Source organism: Canis lupus, chromosome 1 (assembly GCF_003254725.2).
Source record: "Canis lupus dingo isolate Sandy chromosome 1, ASM325472v2, whole genome shotgun sequence".
NCBI classification, from domain to species: domain Eukaryota; kingdom Metazoa; phylum Chordata; class Mammalia; order Carnivora; family Canidae; genus Canis; species Canis lupus.
The window spans coordinates 89,340,224-89,362,817 of NC_064243.1; the positions used below are offsets into that span (position 1 = coordinate 89,340,224).

The following is a 22,594-nucleotide window of genomic DNA, read 5'->3' on the forward strand; positions in this document are numbered from 1 at the left end:
TCGATCCTGGAACACCAGCATCACACCCTGGGCCAAAGGCAGGCGCTAAACCGCTGAGCCACCCAGGGATCCCTTGCATTTATTTTAAAAACAAAATTAAGATTCACATCTCTCCTGGATATTTTCAACCTTGTCATCTTCCCCCAAAAAAGTCCCCAGTAGGAGATCATGAAACAGCCCCTGTCCCACTACTGTGGGATATATTCTAGTCTGGATTTGGATATTCATCCGTCATGATTTAAGAATGTTGGGTGACAGTGATATGGTAGTATCATGAGTCTTGGCTCTCCTGTTTTGATAGTTCTTATTCACATAGGAGAGCTTGTCATGGGCTCAGCTCAGACGTTTCAGAAATACTCACTCCTCAGAAAACACACAGTGGGAAATATTCCTCCCATTGTCAGCCTATTTATTCAAGCATACCTTTAATATAGACAAGGTCTCTTTTTTTCACCTTTGACAAAGAATCATTTCATATTATTTCTTTGTCTGAAATTAATGGTTACTCATTTAATTATTTTCAAATGAGGTCAGACTCTTGGAAGATCCTGTTTAAAATACTTAAATTTAGAGATAGGATTTTTTGAACTTTGATTAAAGAGGCAGGTTTTTTTTTTTTCTTAGCATCAGTAATGTAGTATAATATTACCTTGTGATCAGAATTGCTAGCTCAGACTGTCTGATGACTTTAAAACAAGCTCTGCTATTTCAATCATTGCCAAAAAGTCTGCCATTTTAATCAAAACCCAGGAAGGCATCATCGTCCTCACCAGAGTAAACAACAGGTGATTCCCATTGACCCAGAACTTTATGCTGAGCTCTGATAGTGTGGTAAATGAAAGCCTGCATTCCACAGGTGAAAGGCCTGGGTTTAAGTCCCTGCTTTTCCATGTGCTGGGTGACTTTGAGCAAGATCCTTCTCATCTTGTTCTTCTGCAAAATGAGAATCATAGTGTATGCCCACGCCCTTGGGGGCTGATTGAAAATTAACTGAATTTTTTTTTTAAAGGGAGGGTTAACTGAATTAATATGCATAAAGTGGTTACATCAGTAACTCGTGCATAATAAGTGGATTGGAAGTATGAACTAGCCTACATGGGTCTTACTATGTGCCAGACACTCTTCTAAATACTTCCATGATGACTAGTTAATCCTTTCTGAAGGAGGCACTCCTCTATTAGTAGAACTCTAAGATGAGGACCCTGAGGCATAGAAAGGTAGCCTGAGGCCACGTAGCTAATAAGGGATGGGGCTAGGATTTGGGCAGTCATATTTAGTATGTAGTATTTAGACCCATCCGTCTCTAATACCAAAAAATTTGGAAAACCAGAAAATAGCTTTGCTACTATGTGGCATTATTTCTGATTTAAGACTCTGAAACATTTGGAGAGTATCTCCCATGGCACACTTTTATGCAGGTATGACAAGGACTGCCCGATTTGATAATCACTGACCAAACCCGGTGTCAACTTCCCAAAGCCTAAGACAATGGTTCTTCTTCATGGCTTTCCAAAAGGGAAACATGCATGTCCTAACAAGGTTACACAGGAGCAAAAAATATGCCCAAATTATCCCTGTGAGAAATCGGTATTTATACTTATTTTTCTTATTACGTATATGATTACAGCTAGTTCTACCTGTCTGGTGTTGGAATGCCCTGAAGGGATAGGTATAGTTTAACGTGATTCTCTATAATAAAGAAAACCCACAAAGCATCAAATGCCAACATGCTTGTCTCTTCAAAGTAAAAATGCTATTGCCTGAGGAATACTTCAGACACTTGATGAATGGGTAGGAATGCCCCTGGCGTTCCCACCTGATATGGATTTGAAATCATGCTGCTCTCCTTGGTTATGATAAGGGAGTGTTGTGTTGTTTTTATCCAGTAATAACATGATTTTATCTCATTTTCCACCTCATTAGGGTTGAACTGGACCCTCATGTCAGGGACTGTGTTCAGACCTATATTCGGGAATGGCTAATCGTGAACCAAAAGTAAGTTCACTTTTCTTTTCTCTTTACCTGTATACTTATATTGTTAACTTTTACAATTGTTTCTTCATTAAATTTTTCAAGTGCAGTTTTAGGTAGGTTTACAGGAAAATTGAATAGAAAATACTGGGGGTTCTCGTACGCTGCCCCTCAACGGTTCCCCTTATTGTTAACATGTTGGGACTTGGGGAATTTTTGGTTTGGTTTGGTTTGGTTTGGCTTGGCTTGGCTTGGGTTTTGGTTTGTTTGTCGCACATGTGCCCACATGACTGTTAGCAATAAATTTTAGCAAGGAGGTGAATTTGCAAATACGGAATTCATGAATAATGAATGTGAGTTGACTTGATCTTGCCTCCTATTCAAACCCCTGCTAAGGCTCTGTACCACCTACTGTATCAAAGGTAAACTCTGTCTGCTTGTCTTTGAAGGACTTTAATAACCTGCCCCCACTGTATGTATTAAAGCGTATTTTACTTACCTCCCAGATCCACTTCTTTTCTGCCAGGTCTGGCACCTCTTCCTCACCATTTCCTCCACCTAAACCAGCTTAGTCCTACCTCACACCTTGGCCCTGGCTGTTGTCCTCTGGGTATGCCCTCCCCTCCTTCACCTGTCTGTCAAATCCTGCCTATGGATCCAAGGCCAGGACAAATTTCCTTTTTTCTTTAGGCAGTCTTCTCTGACTGATTCATTCTTTCTTGGGTAGATCTTACGTAAGTGTGATATATTTGTTAGAATTGATGAGACTACCTTGTTATTAACTAAAGTCCATAGGTTACATTAGGGCTTATCTTTTGTGTCTTATGTCCTACAACTTTGACAAATGTATAATGCCATGTATCTGCCATTGCAGAATCATATAGAATAGTTTCACTGCCCTAAAAATCTCCTATGCTCCCCACATTCATTGCTCCCTGGCAACCAATTACCTTCCCACTGACTCCATAGTTTTGCCTTGTTTCTTCATGTCTTTTTGCAGCTTGAGAGCTCATTTCTTTTTTCCCCTGATATTTCCCCTCTGTGGATTTACCAAAGTTCATTTATTCATGGAGAAAGTTACATTTTAAGTATAAAGAATAGGGCCTTTTTGGTTTATTTCCACTCAGATGAATTCTTTGGGAGTTGAGGGGGACAATAAATGAATTGAAACTTGGCCTCAGATTCATACACACACAAAAATCCTCAACCTGTATATGTGTATGTGTTGGGGAGCATGGTGGGGAGTGTCTGCACTGGGGACATATCCTCATTAGAAAAAACATCAGAAAGCCTTTACCAAGACAGAAACAGTTTGAAATTCTGCTCTCCTCACCTCTCTTATACTCCAGTAAGAATTACTGTTCCGTGGGATAAACAGTGGAAGATTTAGGGGGTTGAGTTTTATCCAGTTCCTGGAAGTGTGCCAATGAATTTGTGCTGATGTTTTTTGGAGGAATGTCAGTAGGCATACTATTTTCAATAGCTGAGCAGGAGAAAGCACGCTTGCAAAAAGTAATTAAGGGAAAGTTAGATGTTAATCCATCATGTGTTCTAATTTCCAACATGAATGGAAAATGAAGCTTGCCAGGCAGTCAAGGAAGATTATGCTATGCTGGTAATAAATAAAAAAATTCTGAACAAGTTGTTCTCAAGCTTTTAAATGTTATAATAAGAGATACTTTCTGGATATTAAGATTCTAAAAAAGTCTGAGAAGGAACAATAAATAGAAAGGTCCGTTTTACTGCATTTGGTTTTTATTTGCTACTTGGGACACTGTATTTTTTCATTCCTCATGGCAATTCCCACTGGAACATTCTTTTTTCCATTTTGCACAAACTTAAAAGAAACAAGGACTCTTTCAGAATACTCATTTTAGAAATTTTAGAGGTTATAGAGAAATAACAGGAGAAAAAAATCACTCAATTTCACTATAGACAGATAAGTGCCATTAACATTTGATACATAGCCTTCAAATCATATTCATTTGTATATGTATTTGTATAAAAACTAGATAATATTATAATACTATTTTGTAGTGTGATGCTCTTTTGGTCTCTACAGTAAGTAGTGATTATCTCTATTTGCTATTACATATTCTTCCTCAACCCAATTTTTAAAGGTTGCATGATATATTTACATCAGAGTTCATTTAACCAATTTTAATATTTACATGATTCCCTGTTTTTCAGTGTTATATACCCCAATACAGTGATACCCTGTGTACATCTATGGGTTTTTTTTCCTTCAGAATAAATCCTCAGAAGAGGAATTTCTCTGTCTAGGAGAAATGCACAAATGTAAGGATTTAGGAATAATATATCAGAAAGATTATCAACAATATGTGTATGAATCCTCAAGAATATTAGATGTTATCTTTTAATAAATTTCCAATTTCACTTGTAAAGAGACTTTTATTTGCATTTTTAAATTATGACGTTGGGCATGCTTTTCCATTTATTAGTTGGCCCACTTGTCATTTTTCCTTCAAGTTCTGCTTATTCATGAAACTTGTGCACCTCTATTAATATATTGGGCTTGTTTATCTCTAGGACTATCTTTATTTGGTAGAGATATTGATGCTTTGTCTAGCATTTATTACAAATTCCTAACACAGGATGTTCCTTGTCTTTCAAAATCACTTATAATTTTTTAACATTCAGAATTATTTATGTAATCAAATCTGTATTCATAATTTTCTATTATGATTTCTATTTTGCTGCCATGCTTAAAATGTAATTCACAAACCTGATATTATTTACTGGGGATTTTGGACTAAATGTTAATCCAGACCATTAGCCACTTGATTGTTGTTCTGTTTCCTTATGTGTCCCTCTTTGTTTTTATCTCTTCTGTAGGAACAGTGATTGTCCATATATTTATTTTATGCAAATGTTTGTGTCATCCCCTCTTTCCCCAATAAAACAAAGTGATACCTGCTTTAATTTTATCTTTGGCAGCATACTGGGGATGGAAATTGCCATTTGTCCTGTTCTCCACACACTTGAATAATGGGCCAGTTCCTTTCCCAGAAATTAGGTGGAAGAATTCAACTCTGATACTGATCATCAGTTTCTGGAAGCTTTGACTAGTGTTTTAGAGAGGAAGCGCCTTTTTCTAACCTGCTCTTTGATTCTTTGGTACTCTGAATCTGAAACTCTGAACATGAAAATACATTCCTAGCACACACTCCTCCCAGAGATCATTCTGCCCCCTTATGCACCTGTAATATTTCGTTTGTGGGGAGAATCCAGTACCAGACCCCTTTATCTCAAAGCCTGCATACATTTTCAGCTCAGTTGTTTTATCTGAGTTGTTTCTTAATCATTGCTGGATGATGGTAGAAAGAGAAAGGCAAGGGAGGTGGGATTTCTGCTGGTGTGAAGCAGTGCAACCAGGTGGAACCTGGCAGTGGCTCCATTCATAAGCCACTACAATGAGGAAAGAGCATTCAGGATTCTGGCTTATGGAGACCTTGACTGCTCAGGTCCTGGCAGGGGGGAAAGTACAAAGTGTCTGCCTTCCTTTGAGTTCCCCTTTGGGGAGATAAAGCATGGCATGTCATTTTGCCAACTCCATCTGATCCACAGAGATTCTGTCCAGATTCAGGTATTAAGTTGTCTGCTCATTTTTTGGACTTTCCATTATTTTCTGCATCTTCATGAGCAGTGTAGTGGGAAGGTGGAGGAGAACACTTATAGGCATTGCTGACCAGTTGTTGCTTAGTGATTAATTAGCTCTCCTTTGAATTTGTTATTTTATGTGACAAATAATACACACTTATTTTGAAAGAAATCAAGTAATGTAGAAGTGTATTAAATAAGAGGCAGTCTCTTGCCTCACTCCTTACTTGCTCCCTGCCCTTCTCTTCAACCCACTCTTAGTCACGGAGGTCATCACTATGTAGACTTCCAGAGCTTCCTTTCATACCCTCACAAATATATATACATATAGATATGTATATACATTTGCATTTTACAGAAATAGTATGTAATTATACCTGTGTAAATATGTATATGTCTTGCATACACACACACACACACACACACACACACACACAAAATATACTTTTTTCAGTAATATCTTTGACATTTTTCCATGTCAGAGATCACCCTCCCTGCCTGGTATTCCAGGGGCAAAGGAATGTATCATTAAGTTACCAAATTTTTCTCTATTGATGGACATTGAAATTGTCTCCATTTTTCACTATTATAAATAATACCACAATAGACATCTGTGCACACTTGTCCTGACACGTGTGTGTGAGGATTTCTGAGGGTAGCAATAGAGTCAGTGCATATGACACATCCTCATAAGTACTACCAAATTTTTCTTCAGGAAAGCTGTATTGATTGATTCCATTACCAACTGGGTATGAGACTGCCCTGTCCTCCACCCACCCTCACCCCCCCGCCACATATCCTTGGCAGTGCTGGATATAATATAATTAAATATATATATATTTATATATATAATTAAATATATATTTATAAATAAATATAATTAAAATAAAATAGAAATGCCTGAAATTGTATTTTTGTTATTGTAAACTGGAAGCTATTTTATCTACTTTCTTAATATTGTTTCCACCACTGAGTTCTTCTTCCCTTATCTATCCTAAAATCCCAGTTAACTATATCCTTATCGTACCACCTGACTTCCTTCTCCTGAATATTAACCCAAGTGAAATGAAAACCTATATTCACATAAACATCTATATGCAAATATTTATAGCAGTTTTGTTTGTGATTGTCAAAAATTAGGAACAACCAGATTGTATGCAATGGGGCAATGGATAACCAGACTGTGGTACGTCCATACAATGGAATGCTATTCAGCGGTAAAATAGAACAAATTACTCATGCATAGAGCAATATAGATGACTCTCCATTGCATATGCAATGTGAAAGAAGCCAGACAAAAAAGATGATGCATGATTCCATTTGCATGTTATTCTGGAAAAGACAGAGCCATAGGGACAGAAAAAAGATTATTGGTTGCCGGGATCTGAGGGTAGGGAAAGGAATTGACTGCAGAAAGTCATCAGAGAAACTTCTGAGGGTGCTGGAACTGTTCTAAGTCCTGATTGTAGTGGTGGTTACACAACTGTACCCATCTGCCACAACTCACTGAACTGTCATCTAAAAAGGGTGAATTGTAATTGTGACCTAAAATTCATGGATAGAAATCTGAGATAGTTTCTGGCATTCATTAATTACTCATTAATTGAAAATCTGTTGCTTTGCTATGGTTTTTATGTTATTTCACAGAATGGTGATTTCTCTGGAGCTGGAGTAAATGGATTCAAGTCTTGGGTCTACCACTTAGGTGCTGTGTGACCTAAGGCAAACTGCTTTTTTGTGCCTCAATGTCCTAATCAGGAAAACAGGAATTAGAATAGTGTCTACCTCATAAATTATGTTATGTGCAATGAATAAGTTAACATATGTAAAGTACCATGATTTCTTGGCATATGATAATAGGTTATTGATATTGATGTATTACAGATTTTGGCTCAGTTGTCCCTACCCACTTGACAAATAATTTCAATAAGACCCATTAGTAAGATAATATATGCAAAGGGAAAAAAACAAGGGATAACTCTGTTGTTGAAGATTTCATTTAATGATCCAGGGTAGATTTCACCTCATAAGCACTATAATTTCTATATTCTTGAAATAAAGATAAGATTTGGAAAATCAGGAGGTTTACTCCTTTAGGGCTTATCTAGTTCCAATTAAACCTGTCCAAAATACTCCTTTCAAGTGAAATAAAATCTGAAGACTTCAGGAAAAGTGCTTATATTAGCATGTCAAAGGAGTGAACCCCAAACTCTATCCCATATATTTTAATGCACTGTTGGTGGGGGAAACTACTTTCCTCTGGAAGACCATACTTAATGAAGCCATTTCACCTTCTATGGACATGTCTGTCATCCATAACCATGCAGTCAAACACTGATTTAGTTGGCTCTTTTATTCCTCAATTATCTCCTTGCTGATATTACATTTCTCTGTAATATCTAAGGATAGACTTTTATGTCCTTGCTATCTGTGATAATGGCTTTGAATCCCACTTAGGGGGCAGGGGAGTAGATAAATGGCCACTTGTGTTCCCTCCCACGCTCATAATTCTATAGAGCATTTGCCACTCAAGTTCTATAATTGAGGCTTTTAAATCAGACAAAGAATGCTGTCTGTGAAGGATAGAGGAAAGTTCTAGAATTTCTTTTTCACTTAATAAGAAAAATTCAACTACACAGAAACACAAAGTACTTGATCTCCTTTTGGGGGAAATACATTTTCCTACTGGAAATGTTTGTGATACTTAGACTGGAAGATGTCTTGAATGGATGCCATTCTATCTTTCATGTCTATACCATAAAATATGGTGTCATAGCTCTAAAAATAACAGCACTTTTCTCTCCATGACTTTTGGAAATGACCCTTGATCTAATGCTATGTTGGTGCCACGGCTGCATGTTCATCACCTCTCATTTCCAAATATTTGGTAATCTTGTATGGATTGATGTTTGCGGGCATCTTTTGGGTCACATTAAATACTTAAGCATTATTTCCTCTGCCATTTTCTCTAAATGAACTAAGAGTGATTCACTTAAGTTGTGTTTGGTGTCTTGGTGGGAAGTCAAACTCTTAAGTAATTAAACTTGTTTATATGCTATTTATTCTTGGTGTATTATCCGCAGTGACAGTGAAACATTTCATGAGTGTTATGAGCAACATCATAAAAGCCCTTAGACTTTGTCTTTCACCCTGGGTGATTAAGGTAATTCTGAAGGAAGGTCGTGCTCAAGGAGAGCTAGGACATCAAGGAATGGGGTATCATCTGTTTTATTACTCCATATTTTACTCCCAGTGAACTGGTAAACAATTAAAATTCAAACACATCGGTGCATATAATTCAGTTACTCCCAAAACACCATAAAAATGTCTCCCTGATCAATAATTGCTTATTATGACATGCATTTGTCGTGCTGGCTGTCAAGATGTTTAGCTATTTGCTTTCTAAAAGTACAGAAAGCAAGCAAGGCTCATCAGCCTGTGCAGTTACAGAGAGCAATCCAGGTGTGGAAATCCCTGAGCTACACCTGAGCGGTTACACACACACTCCCATCCCCACACATCCACACCCCTGAAGCCCAAAGGCCAGGGCTTTCACGAAGCCTTCCCTGACCTGGCCAGAGGAAACTGCTCCCTTCCGTGGATTTTCAAATCATGCTGTTTGTATTTCTCTTAGAAGCTCTTGTCATACTCTACACTGCTTTATATATATTTTTAAAGATTTTATTTATTTATTTGAGGGAGAGAGAGAGAGCACAAGAGAGAGCAAGAGCAGGGGGAAGGGCAGGTGGAGAGGGAGAAGTAGATTTCCTGCTGAGCGGGGAGCCTGACATGGGGCTCGATCCCAGGACCACGAGATCCTGACCTGAGCCAAAGGCAGATGCTTAAATGACTGAACCACCCAGGCGCCCCTCAACATTGCATTCTGATTATGTGTCTGAATGTTTATCTCCCCTGCTAAATAGGTGATATTTTTCACTAGACTATGACTTCACTGAGGACAGGGACTCCTTTAAAGCTAGGATTTTTGTATATTCCTTTTTGCATTCTCTTTGGTGCCTATTCTCAGGAGATCCTTTACAAACGTGTTGAATAGGAGAATGAACAAAACTTTAACACCAAATATCCACATCATGTTCCTTTAAGAAAAGCGTTCTCAGATCTATCAGACTCCACAGCGTATTTCTGTGTAATGAATATTTTGTAATGCCACCTTTGTCACCCATGAACTTTCTCATTTTTAGAAGTCCATAAAATGTCCCAACTGTTATATAAAGGAGAAATAAACATAATACATAAAAGAGCATATATGTAAAGATGCAAATACTTGGATATAACTCCGCCAAAGAACATAATGAAATAGCTGTTTGCAGCTGCCAGAATAATGCTATGAGTCTCACACCTACAAAAGCAGACTGCAACAGGTGTGTTGTGTGGGTGACTGGGATAACACAAGTAGCATTGCTTTTAGTAATGTGATTTTCCAAAATGGGGAAAAACTCTTGGTAGAGGTCTAATCAGCACAGAGTTTAATTTCCCCTACATTTATATAGTTGCTGTTTTGCTGGAAAATTCAGTGCAAAAATACTTTGCACTTATTTGTAAGATGGCATGGGGCTTAGCTCACGTATTTACAGACTGGTTTTTTACCTCCAGGAATGTTTGGCAGGACATTTGATAGGTATGTTGAATGGTTTTTTTGTTTTTGTTTTTGTTTGTTTTTTTGGTAAAGATTTTGTTTATTCATGAGAGACACAAAGAGAGAAGCAAAGACATAGACAGAAGACTCTCTCCTTGTGGGGAGTCTGATGCGGGACTTGATCCTAGGACCCCGGGATCATGACCTGAGCTGAAGGCAGATGTTCAACCACTGAGCCACTCAGGTGCCCCATGTATTGGATGTTCTAATAGATGTCTTAGGATGGTTCTTCATTGCTGGGATGCCCCATGCATTTCAGGATGTGAAATATAATAGCACATCCCAGTCATTGAGACACTCAAAAATGACAGCATTAATTACCATCATTGAGAGCCACTGGTAGTAAGTCATCAGAAAATAGGATTCCCAAAATCCAGTCCAAACTACGGTTTTAGCAGCACAACTGGGAAATGAAACCCACTAAGAATTCCTGAAAGGGATGGAATGGAATGGAACAAGTTTAATGAGGACAACAAACTCACTAGGGTGTTTATTGGCCTTTTGGGAGAATTCTACAAGTGAAATCCTAAAGTGAGCACTTTTCTAAGCTTTACTTTTGCTTTTGGTAAGAAAGTAAATTACCTATGTGAAAATTATATAGTTCAGAAATAAAGATGTTAGGAGACTTTAAATTCAGCATATCTACAAAATATGGTTATCTAGATTATAACACTTGCATTGGTGTTGCATCTAATGGTATTGTCATTGACACTCATAATAATAACTATTATTTATTGAGCTGGTATGTGGTTATCTTGTTTGAGATGGTCTAGAAGCTGAGCCTGAGATAGGGATTCGGGTCCACATGATTTTTGAGGGTGTTCTCTTTAGGAAAAGCCCATAAGAAAATGAGAGAAGCAAAAGGAGTCAACTCAGGATAAGGGCACAGAGAAATTCCTGGCCAATATACAGGGTACTCTGGAGGGACCACACTACAAAGCTTTCCCATCATCCAACTTCGAGGCAAGCGGTGCCCTATACCAGTCAGGCATTGGTTACAATCATCAAGCCCAAGTGGGAAGTTAGAGGGCTGGCAAGTAGAGCAAATCACTCAGATGTCTCTGGACATGACAGCTCCTGTGCACATAGCAGCTACAGAATGGATGCTGTAATAGGGCCCACTAACAGACTTTATTACGATGCCAGACACCCCATATACTATTTTCCTTTTATTTGGAAACAATCTCAAATATACAGAAAACTTGCAAGTAAAACACAAAGATCTTTTTCCCCTCCCCCAAACCACTTGAGAGTAAGTTGCCAACCTAAATCTCCATTACCCCTGAACACTTCGGTGTGTAATTTCTACAAACAAGGACATTCTCCGTCGTAATTAGCATACAGCCATCACATTAAGGAAATTCACATTGATACATTATTACCATCTAATCCTCAGACCCTATTCAGCTTTCACCAAATGTCCCAAGAATGCCCTTTAGAGCAAAAGGATCTAGTTGAAAGGCATGCATTGCGTTTAGATGTCACTAAAGATGGCTTTCGTGTAATTTACTCTGGAACAGTTCCTGGGTGTTTCCTTGACTTTCATGACTGACCTTGAGATTACAGGGCAGTTTTTTTTTAGACATAATAATCCCTCCATTTGGATTAGGTGATTGTAAAATGCCCAATTCCTCTTTATTTTTTTTAAAGATTTATTTATTTATTTATTCATGAGAGAGAGAGAGAGAGAGAGAGAGAGGCAGAGACGCAGGCAGGGGGAGAAGCAGGCTCCATGCCGGGAGCCTGACGTAGGACTCGATCCCAGGACTCCAGGATCACGCCCTGGGCCAAAGGCAGGCACTAAACCGCTGAGCCACCCAGGGGTCCCCCCCAATTTCTCTTTAAACTTTCAGTTTATTTGTATCAATATTGAATCAGAGGTTCCTATTTTATTCAGTAAGTTTGAATCCAGTTCTGTGGTTCATTTTGATGCTCAGATTGTCCTCACTTTGACTAGTGTGAACCCTTTGAATTGGCCCTCGTATCTTTTTTACATACCCCTAAGCAGCCTCTGATCACATCCTTGCTATTTGCCACAAGATATTACAAGCTGATCTTACAGCTTTCTTTTCCTCATCCCTGGAATCAGACATTTCTCCAAGCAGCTCTGACCCTTTTTAAGTGGAAAGTGGTACTTAAAAGCCAAGCTGTAGGTGTTGGGTGTGCTTACTGCTATTAAGGTGTCACTCCTCCTGTGTCTTCACATCACAGTGGTAGGGAGTGTGTGCGTGTGTGTGTGTGTGTGTGTGTGTGTGTGGTGTGCACTGAAAACCACGAGTTGATGTTGATACCTGCAATTGCAACATGACATCAGAGTATTCATTCTTGTTTTCTTCCTTTCCATATTTTTCTCAGTGAAAAACCTGATTCTTATTGTCCTATTACATTTACTTACGTGATTAATCCTCTGATGTGTACCTACTGCCAGCACCACCCCCCTTCCCCACACAGTCGCCTTCTTCCTCATATTCTGGCTCTGACACCCGGCAACAGGCTTGCCCCTCCTGGGTGGATGCCCTCTTAGGCCTGCACCTATACTGAGTGCCAGGCCACTCCTGCACAGAGACACCTTAGCAGGCTACTCCTCCCAGTGCCTTCCTTGTTCGACCCAGAATGTCTCATCCATTGTCACATGCCAGGCTATGGGCACCCTCCTCACACCCTCTGGGTTCTGATTCTCCATGCCAAGCCACCCTTTCATATGTACTCCCTCCTCACCCTTTTTGGCCTTCAACTTCCCATTCTGGGTTTCCTCACTTACTCCCCACCCTGAGGCATGGAAGATTACCTTGTTCTGATGTTTTTAGTGCCAAATTGTATGGGAGGGATAGGAAGGAAAGGGAAGTGGAGAAAGGAGAAGAAGACGTATTATGTGCTGTTTTCCAGTCATCACACAGACCTTCAAAATGAGCAGTGTTCCTCCCCATTTCACATCTGAGGAAACCGTAGCTCTGAGAGATTAGGTCACTTGCCTAGGGTCTCACAGCCAGTATGTAAGAAGACAGCATCTGGACAGAACCCAGGTCCCAAACTCTAGAGCCAAATTCTATCTACTCCACACTGCTTCTGAAGACTTTGGTCTTTAAAATATGTTTGGTCTTAGGGCACCTGGGTTGATCAGTCAGTTGAGCATCTGACTGTTGATTTCAGCTCAGGTCATGATCTCAGGGTTCTGGGATCGAGCCCTGAGTCAGAGTTCCCGTTCAGTGGGAAGTCAACTTGTCTTCCTCTTCCTCTGACCCTCCCCCAGCTTGCTCACACACACACTCTCTCTCTCAAATAAATCAACCTTTTTTTTTTTTTTTTTTAAATATGTTGGTCTTTGGATGGTTCCCAAATATATAATAATAGTGCTTGGAGAAAAGGAATGCAGTTCCCTTAAGAAGCAATAGGTTGAGTTCATTTTAAGAATAGTTCTTCTACTACTTGGCCCACTTCCCTATCTCTTGTCTGTGAAGAGGCTCAACAGGAGCATGGCTTTGTTCAACTCAGTTGCCTGGGTGGAGTAATGAGGCTGGGGTTTCTGGTGGCCAGTGGCACTCTGCCAGCAGTCTCACTACCTACCCGGTGGTGGTTTCTGCCTTCCGTGGCTGGCACTTCTAAAATGAGTCATCTTTACATACTTGCCAGCCCTTGTGGTCTCCCTCGGCCAGCTCTGCCCCTGCTACCACAAGGGAGCTTTGTGACTTTCCGAGACTTCAAGATGGGGAAGTAGATGCTAAATTGAGAATGAGGAAGGGGAGAAAAGTTTGCTCTGGTTTCAAACACACAACCATGGAATACGTCAGTCTTAATGTTTTCCATCCCCCAAATTCTGAGGGCTGGTGCATATACGGAGTTAGAATATAATATATTGCGAAATGAACTTTTAACACTATTCCGTGACTCATTTTTTAAATGCCTGTTTGTCAGTGTCTTTGGAGTTAAATAACTCCAGAAAGCATTCTAGCAAAATGGAGGACAAAAAAGAAAGCATCTATTTGCCTAAAATAGCAAAAGAGCAATAGCCAAGCATATTTGACTTTTCCCAGATTTAAGTATCTTCGGAAGAAAGTTGATTTGAAGGTTTCCAGATGCAGTGTATGACCTTTTTATCATAAAATCTTAAAGTTGGGCAAATATCCCAGAATTCACCTAGTGTTTATGTCTCACCAACGAAGAAACAGAGGGACTGAGAGAAGTGATTAAGGATGATGGGGGCAGGTACATAGCTGTAATTGTGTGTGCGTGTGTGTGTGTTGTTCACTTATCAGGGAACACTTGGAAGTAAGTGCACTTTATGAAACAAAAAAATAAAACCAAGGCAGATATAGTTCTGGTTGCCAGGGCACACAAGGGCTTAAGTTAGGCTGCTTCCAGATTTTTATTTCTGTGGCCTGAGCAGGTGGCTTTGTGGGGAGACATGTGACATTGAACCTTTGGCATCAGTACCCTTTGGAGTGTATAAGTCCCAAGAAAGGCAAAGGGCAGATACCAAAGTGTGAAATTTGTGTCTTAATTCACTGTTTGCATTTGATTTCAGATAATTTATTAATTTTTAAAGTGGGGGAGGGGTAAAGGAGTGGGGGAAGATAATCTTAAGCAGGCTCCATGCCTAGCATAGAACCTGACTCAGGGCATGATTTCACGACCCTGAGATCATGACCTGAGCCAAAATCAAGAGTTGGATGCTTAAACAACTGAGCCACCCAGGCACCCTTAGAATTAATTTTTATTAGTTAATTCATTTGGGAACTTTTCCCTTTAAAATTGGATTCTTCAGGAAAAACAGCCACAGATTCAGTGTGTTGTAATTATGAGAGTAATCTTAGGACACAACTCACTATTTATTACTATTTTGAGTTGGGTACTTTTTCCTAAGAATATTATATCACATATAGCTTTTTCTTTGAACCCTTAGATAAAGTCCAAAAAAAGCCATTTTATGCACTTGCAAAGCTTCTCATCCAGCACACACATGCATGTTGCTGGGTAAGTTTATAATGATGAGAATCACTTTTAAATAGCTAACAGGTTGATGAAATCCTGTGTGAGGTTCTCAAAAATCTCTTTTCATAGAAAATAAATATTCTAATATAAAATAAACTTTGCTCACACATGTATCTGCTCTTCTTAGCACTGCACACTTAGAGCAACTGGAACCAAAATAATTTTCTTAAATATTTTAAGTAGTTATTAATTACTTTTGGGAAATTATTTGAAGGAGTCCCCCAAAATACTTTTTGCTAATTGATGTTTATGAACAATATGATATTTTAAATTTCATTTGTTTTGTTGGTGTTTAGGAATTCCAAGCCAGAATCATTCTGCATATTTCTCTTGAAATCTTTTCTAAATGTTTACTCTTATTTCCTTATTTCAGAGTATACTATACTCATTTACTTATTTTCTTTCAGTTCCCCAATTTGGCCTGCTGTTCACCCAGCCCTGTCAATACAGGTTTGGGTCAGGGCAGTACAGATGGCCAAGAGACACTGAAGATGACCATTTATAGTAGACATTGACTTGAATTAGTCACCAAGCCCATCTTGCCCCTCTCCTAGGGCTATTTCTTATCTCCTTTTACTCAAATTGCTTCTCTTTAGAGCACAATAAAATCTAAGAACAGAGCCTGTTCTCCCTGGGTCATCTCCTTTTTTTCTTTAATTAACTTAATCAACTAAAATTTATTGAATACCAGCTCTGTGCATAACCCAACACTTCACCCCTCCCAAAGAGTTATAAACTCTGTATTTGGATCATTGCTAGTTGCTCTCCCACATTTCCTGCTTTATCTGTCTGCCATTTGATCTGCCTAATAAATCCTAACTCATTTCATATCCTTTTACCTACTTGCTCAGGGGTTTTTCTAATAGTGTGAGAAATCAAACCAAATGAGCGCATGCTTGTGCAGTTGACTTTGCAGCCTGTTTTCCAAGAAGACTTTGAGTCATAAAAACAGGGAATAGGCACATTGGTTTCTACAGTTATTATCTGAGAGCTTCTATCTGTTGCCTTTTTTCACGATGGTCTAATTTCCTTCTCCGGGGACAGTGCTGGCCATTATATTTTAAACCCTTTTCATAGCTACACATTTCTGAAACCCCATTTTAATGGTGTGCGCAGAGTGGAGATTGAGACCATTAGCAGAGATTTTCGGCATGCCCATCATTTATTTCTATTTTTTCTTAACCGTGTCCTGCCTTTTTAATTCATTGTTAAGAACACTGATGGGGACATTCAATGTTTTCCTCTATTTTTATCTTCAAACGATCTTTATTTGCTGCTCTGCACATTGCTAGATTTATTCCAGCCTCTTAACACTAGGGTCATAGTTTAGCGTCAGCTTGGAGCCAAATGCCCCGCAGCTGAAATGACCACACCTCCGAAGTGGCATTTTCCCAGACCGTTCCTACCTTTGATAATGAGCCAGCAAGGAGGCAAGTCTGTATCTCATTACAGCAGAGCCTTGTATTAGGCCTGGTGCATAATTAGATGGGAGGAATTACAATCGGTTCTCTCTTTGCGAGATCTTTCAGCACCATGTCTACTCTCAAACATTACTTTTATTTTTAATCTAATGCGCTTGTACCTCTCTTCTCTCTTTCTCTTGCTCCAAATGATGTAATAACAACCAAAAAAGAAACCAAGGAAGTTCGGAGATTTGCGGCTTTAAAAAGACTGGATCCCGAAGAGATTTTCACAAGACACTTCAGAAACAGACGTTTGAGTCAGAGTCCTTGGAGGGCCATGAACCAAGCACACAGGTATTTTCTATCAACAAACATGGTTACCAGGTTACTGGGCTGCTCTGCCCAGGGCATGCTGTCGGTGTTTTAACTAGAGAAAGGGCTAGACTCAGAGAATGTCAGAGTAGCAGGAGCTCTACCATTTGAGTCAGTGGTGCTTTTTCTTTTTTCTCCTCAAACCTGTTTGTAGCTACAGAAATTGGTGTTCAAATGAAAACCCACAAGTTCAATAATGAAAATAGGTAGAAGTAGAAGGGGGTTGCTCATTGGGCCCATCCACGTAACAATTCCTGAGACCCGGTGGTGTCTCTAAGGGCAGTTGCAGAGTGGGGGAAAGTCCACACTGAGGCCAGACTGCCCAGGTTTTCTTCCTTATTTTGCTCTATACTGACTCTGTGGCCCCCGGCAGGATAATTAACCTTTCTGGGCTTGTTTCAGTTTCCTCCATTGGAAAACAAGGAGGATAATAAAGACATCTCATCTTATTATAATTTTTTTCTTTTATTCTCTCATTCCATTAAATTCTTTTGAGTTCGTTTAAAAAATGTGTATGTGTAAGTTTTATCATCTGTACATGGCATGTCAGGATGGGAAAGGAAAAATTAGGAAATATTTACATTAAAAAGGAGTGTTGGGTATGGAGACTCACTGGTGTAAAGGAAGTAGTGCCTTAGGGGGTCTCCTCTCCTGCCATCTTGGTCAACTGTTCTGTGGTCTTGGAGAAGCCAATTTTTAAGGTTTATTTATTTTAGAGAGAGAAAGCATGTGCACATGAGTGAGGGACGAGCAGATAGAGAGGGAGGGGAAGAGAATCTCAAGCAGACTCCCCACTGAGTGCAGAGATGGATGTGGGGCTTGATCTCATGACCCTGAGATCATGACTGGAGCTGAAACCAAAAGTTGGATGCTTAACCAACTGAGCCACCCAGGCGCCTGAAGGGAAGCTGTCTTAGTCAGTTCAGGCTGAACAATAGAGTACAATAGATTGGGGTCGTTAAAACACTAGACATTTATTTCTCACAGTTCAGAGGTGGGGAAGTCCAAGATCAAGGTGTCAGCTCATTTGGTTCCTGGTAAGCATCTTCTTCCTGGTTTTGCAGACACTTTCTTGCTGTGTACCACCACACAGGGGAGACTGAGGGAGAACAAAGGCTCTCATGTCTCTCATAAGGGCACTAATTCTACTTGTGAAGGCCTCATCTTCATGACCTGATCACCTCCCAAAAGCCCTACCTCCCAATAGCCCATTGGGCATTAGGATGTCAACACAGGAATTTTTCAAACATTCAAGTCCATAAAACTAATAACGATGACAACAAATAGGAACTACCACATGGGGTTGTTAGAGCATTAAATGAGTTAATCTTGTGTAAAGCATTTAGGTCAATGCCAGCTCTCAGTGTCCATAGGTGCTAAGTAAAATCAGTCACAAAAGAACAAAAATTGTATAATTCCATGTATGTGAGCTACCTGGAGTAGTCCGATTCCTAGAGACAGAATGTAGAATGTGGTTGCCAGGGGCTTCAGGGAGTGGGAGGAATGGAAATGATCTTTTAACAGGTACAGAGTTACAGTATAGATAAGTTCAGATTCAAAGAGTTGTGGGTAGTAGTGTGCACAACAGTGTGAATGTACTTCACACTGCTGCATTGTACTCTAAAAAAATGATTACGATGGTAAACTTTATGTTATGTATATTTTATCACAATTGCAAAATCTTTTAGAAAGCCAGTGCTCTGTTCCAACTTGTCCATTTTGTAGTTGGGAAAAATAAAACAAAGGGGAAGAGACTTGTCTAAGTTTTATAGGGCATCTTCTGACCTGGTAGCATTTTCATATTTCAGGTGCTTTCATTCTAATCATCTCTCCATGCTGAATGGTGAATGAGTAGAGACTTTTAATATAATACCTATTTTTCAAACCACATGGTCTCTAGAGCCATGTTGACTACTTAATATGAGCTTAATGTAGGAATCAGCCATCAGTTCTGATGCTGAATATAGTGGGCTTCCTGTAGCATGGGGTATCTACTTTGTGGGAGATGTTTAAGAGATTTCTCATTGGTAATTTTGACTAAATTCAGTTTTTATTTTATATCTTTCCTTATCTTGGTCAGACAGAAGCCACAGCAGTTATCTCAACAAAAGAAATTTTTTTAAAATTATTTTTTAAAGATTTTATTTATTTATTTATTTATTCATGAGAGAGAAAGAGAGAGAGAGAGAGAGAGAGAGAGAGAGAGGCAGAGACACAGGCAGAGGGAGAAGCAGGCTCCATGCAGGGAGCCTGACTTGGGACCCGATCCTGGGCCTCCAGGATCAGGCCCTGGGCTGAAGGTGGCGCTAAACCGCTGAGCCACCCAGGTTGCCCAACAAAAGAAATTTAATGTAGAGATTGGTTAAACAATTTTGGAGGACTCAGAGAATGAAATGGGAAAATTGAAGTCCTATAGAAATTGTACGAGCAGGAACCCGACACCATCCTGGGGCAGGGGCTCTAAAACTAGAGCTTCACTGCAATCGCCTGGAGGGCTTGTTCCAACTCAGATTGCTAGGTACCACCCAGAGTCTCTGATTCATTAGGCTGGAGTGGCACTTGACAATTTGCATTTATAATTAGCATTTCCCAGGAGATGCTGATGCTACTGGTCGCGAGACCATATTCAAGAACCATGGGTCTGGTTGGAAGAGTATTAGAGTTATCAGAACCTAGAAGCTCTAAAGAGTGGCCTTGGAGCTGGGACTCAAATCTCTGGGGATCTCAGAGGAAAGATCCTACAGGATCTGAGAGTCTGGATTCTGACCTCTTAGGAGGTGGGACTGTCTGGCTGGTGCTGGTACCTCCAAGGAGGTAAGATAAGGATGGTTCTGGAAGCGCCCAAAGAAGCTGGGCTCTAGAACCAATTGCCACTACCAAGGTAGGAGGAGCTTCAACCAAGAGGGAGGAGCCAGTCCCCTTTCCCTTCTCCAGCTACCCAATCTCTTTAGAGCACCCATTACTGGCAGAACCCAAAAGAAGGAGGTGGCAAAGCAGAAATGTGACTTGCTAAATGCCAGGCCCAGCATCACAGAGTATAAAATTTGGAGCTGAGAGACAGTAGGTCAATGACCATCACCTCCATAAAGCACACCCATTTCAGCATACTCAGTGCTCAGTTAAGTCATCGGCTGTGTTGTGGAGCCAAGTTACACAAAAGTTGTATGTTTTTAAGTGTTAGACTAATACTCATGCAGGGATGCTCAGACAGTGAGACAATCGGCAACATCTTCCCATGTCACTCCCATTCTTGGCACCTTCTGTGTGGAATGGAAAGGCCAAGTGCCCGAATTTACATAAGTTCAATACATATATATGATGCAACTCCATGGTACACACATATATATTCCATAAAAATTAGATCACATTATACATAATACTGGATGCCTTCTTTTTTCATATTAATAATACACTGTGAGGTGATCACCTTTCTCTTCCAGTGAATACATGTTTACTTGGGTTTTCTTTAAATGGCTGCATAACATTCCATTGGATGGAAGTTCCAAGATCTTTTAGTGCTGTCTCTTTGGGGAGACATTTAGAGGGCAGCCCCGGTGGCTCAGTGGTTTAGCGCCGCCTTCAGTCCAAGGTGTGATCCCAGAGACCCGGGATCGAGTCCCACATCAGGCTCCCTGCATGGAGCCTGCTTCTCCCTCTGCCTGTGTCTCTGCCTCTCTCTGTCTCTCTCTCTGTGTGTGTCTCTATTAATAAATAAATAAAAATCTTTATTAAAAAAAGACATTTAGATAGTTTCTATTATTTTGTTACTACAATGTTCCAGAGATGCTCTTGTCTTCACAATCCTTGCTCACTTGTCCAGTTATACCCTTAGGATAAATTCTGGAGATTATATATATATTTACATACACATATATATGTATATATCTTGACATCCTTTCAAAGTAACTTGGTAAATTCGTTCTCCCAAGGCTTTCATAATTTCTAAGCTAAAAAAGTATCAATAATTAAAGTGCTTGGGATGCCTGGGTGGCTCAGCAGTTGAGTGCCTGCCTTCAGCTCGGGGTGTGATCCTGGAGACCCAGGATCGAGTCCCACATTGGGCTCCCTGCATGGAGCCTGCTTTTCCCTCTGCCTGTGTCTCTGTCTCTCATGAACAAATAAATAAAATCTTTAAAAAAAATTAAAGTGCTAATTTAAATTATTGTTAGCACATTCAGTCAGGTAAAGTTTATGATCTAGCAGAGTACCTTTTATAAGGTAAGATGAATGTCACAGAAAAAATATATTATAGAGAAATTGTATAATAGCATGTCCATTTGCTAGAACTTTAGGATAACATTTTACCATTAATTTTGTAGATGTTTATAATAGTTCATCTATATTCTTATGACATATTGATAGTGATTGTATAGTCTTTACCAAATCTTTGGTTGGGTTTGCCATTCCCCATTACTGACACATTGCTAATGAAATAAAGCATCTGCTTTATTGAAAAAACTCTTTTTTTTCAAACACACTGCAGCTAACAGTGGACACCACTTGAATAGCAAATGCTTTTCTGCTTTTTGTTCTGGTGGTTATTCCTATAACTGTTACTAAAGTCCCATAGAAGTGTATTCCCACTCCCACATTGCTGTCTTTGGAAGGATAAGATGCAGCTGGGAACTTATATGAGGTTTAATTTGGAAGGCTCCTTTCAGACCATCTTATTTTCCAGTTTCAAAAACTAGCTTCTGAAATTGAGATCAGGATGAGGTCCCTAAATAGTCCAGTCCAGACTCCTCTCTGTTACACTTATTCCAGTTCTGTTCTCATGAGTATGAGACATGAGCGAGGTTCACAAGAGACTTGACTTCTAATCTCCAGAAAAGAACATGCCCCAAACTAATAGAAACACAGTGCTCTTTTCTTTTCTTTTCCTTCCTTCCTTTCTTTCTTTTTTGAATTTTATTTATTTATTCAACAGAGAGAGAGAGAGCACACAAGCAGGGGGAATAGCAGAGGGAGAGGGAGAAGCAGGCTCTCTGCTGAGCAGGGAGCCCAATGCAGGGCTCGATCCCAGGACCCCAGGATCATGACCTGAGCCAAAGGCAAACACTTTACCAACTGAGGCACCCAGGTGCCCCCACAGCACTGTTTTTAAACCTTTCCTAAGGACCAGTTTATCTACATCTGATGAGCAATTACCTGCTTCCAGGTGGGAAGGAGATATTTAATTTTAGGATACTCAGGGCCAGGAAGCCAAAGATGTGGTTTTTGTCAAACCCGTAGTTTGCTCAGAAGCAGCTTGAGGCCTGATTCTGTAATCCCACTTGGGAGCAGGGCAGATACACCCCAGATTCTTTTGTTCTTATTTTAGAGCCACGATCCCTCTCACAACATGGGTGTCTTCTTGCAGGTGCGCCCCCGCCACTTAAACGTGCTCTGTGACGTGTCTGGGAAAGGCCCCCTCACTGCCTGTGGCTTCGACCTCCGCAGCCTGCAGCCTGATCAGCGGCTGGAAAACCTCCTGCAGCAAGTGAGTGCTGAGGACTTCGAAAAGCAGAATGAAGAGGCCCGGAGGACCAATCGGCAGGCCGAGCTCTTTGCCCTGTACCCATCAGTGGATGAGGTGGGTGCA

General features: G+C 40.0%; 1 protein-coding gene across 3 annotated transcripts in view; it reads left to right on the forward strand.

The window, feature by feature from the left end:
• The window catches only part of DOCK8 (dedicator of cytokinesis 8), a 230,735-nt gene that overhangs the window by 63,752 nt on the left and 144,389 nt on the right, over positions 1–22,594 (forward strand). For all 3 annotated transcript variants that reach the window (XM_025423389.3, XM_025423392.3, XM_025423391.3), the window contains 3 exons: positions 1,924–1,995; positions 16,872–16,995; positions 22,373–22,585. In XM_025423389.3, coding sequence (XP_025279174.1) covers positions 1,924–1,995; positions 16,872–16,995; positions 22,373–22,585 — 409 coding nt within the window. The remainder of the gene's footprint in view (positions 1–1,923; positions 1,996–16,871; positions 16,996–22,372; positions 22,586–22,594) is intronic.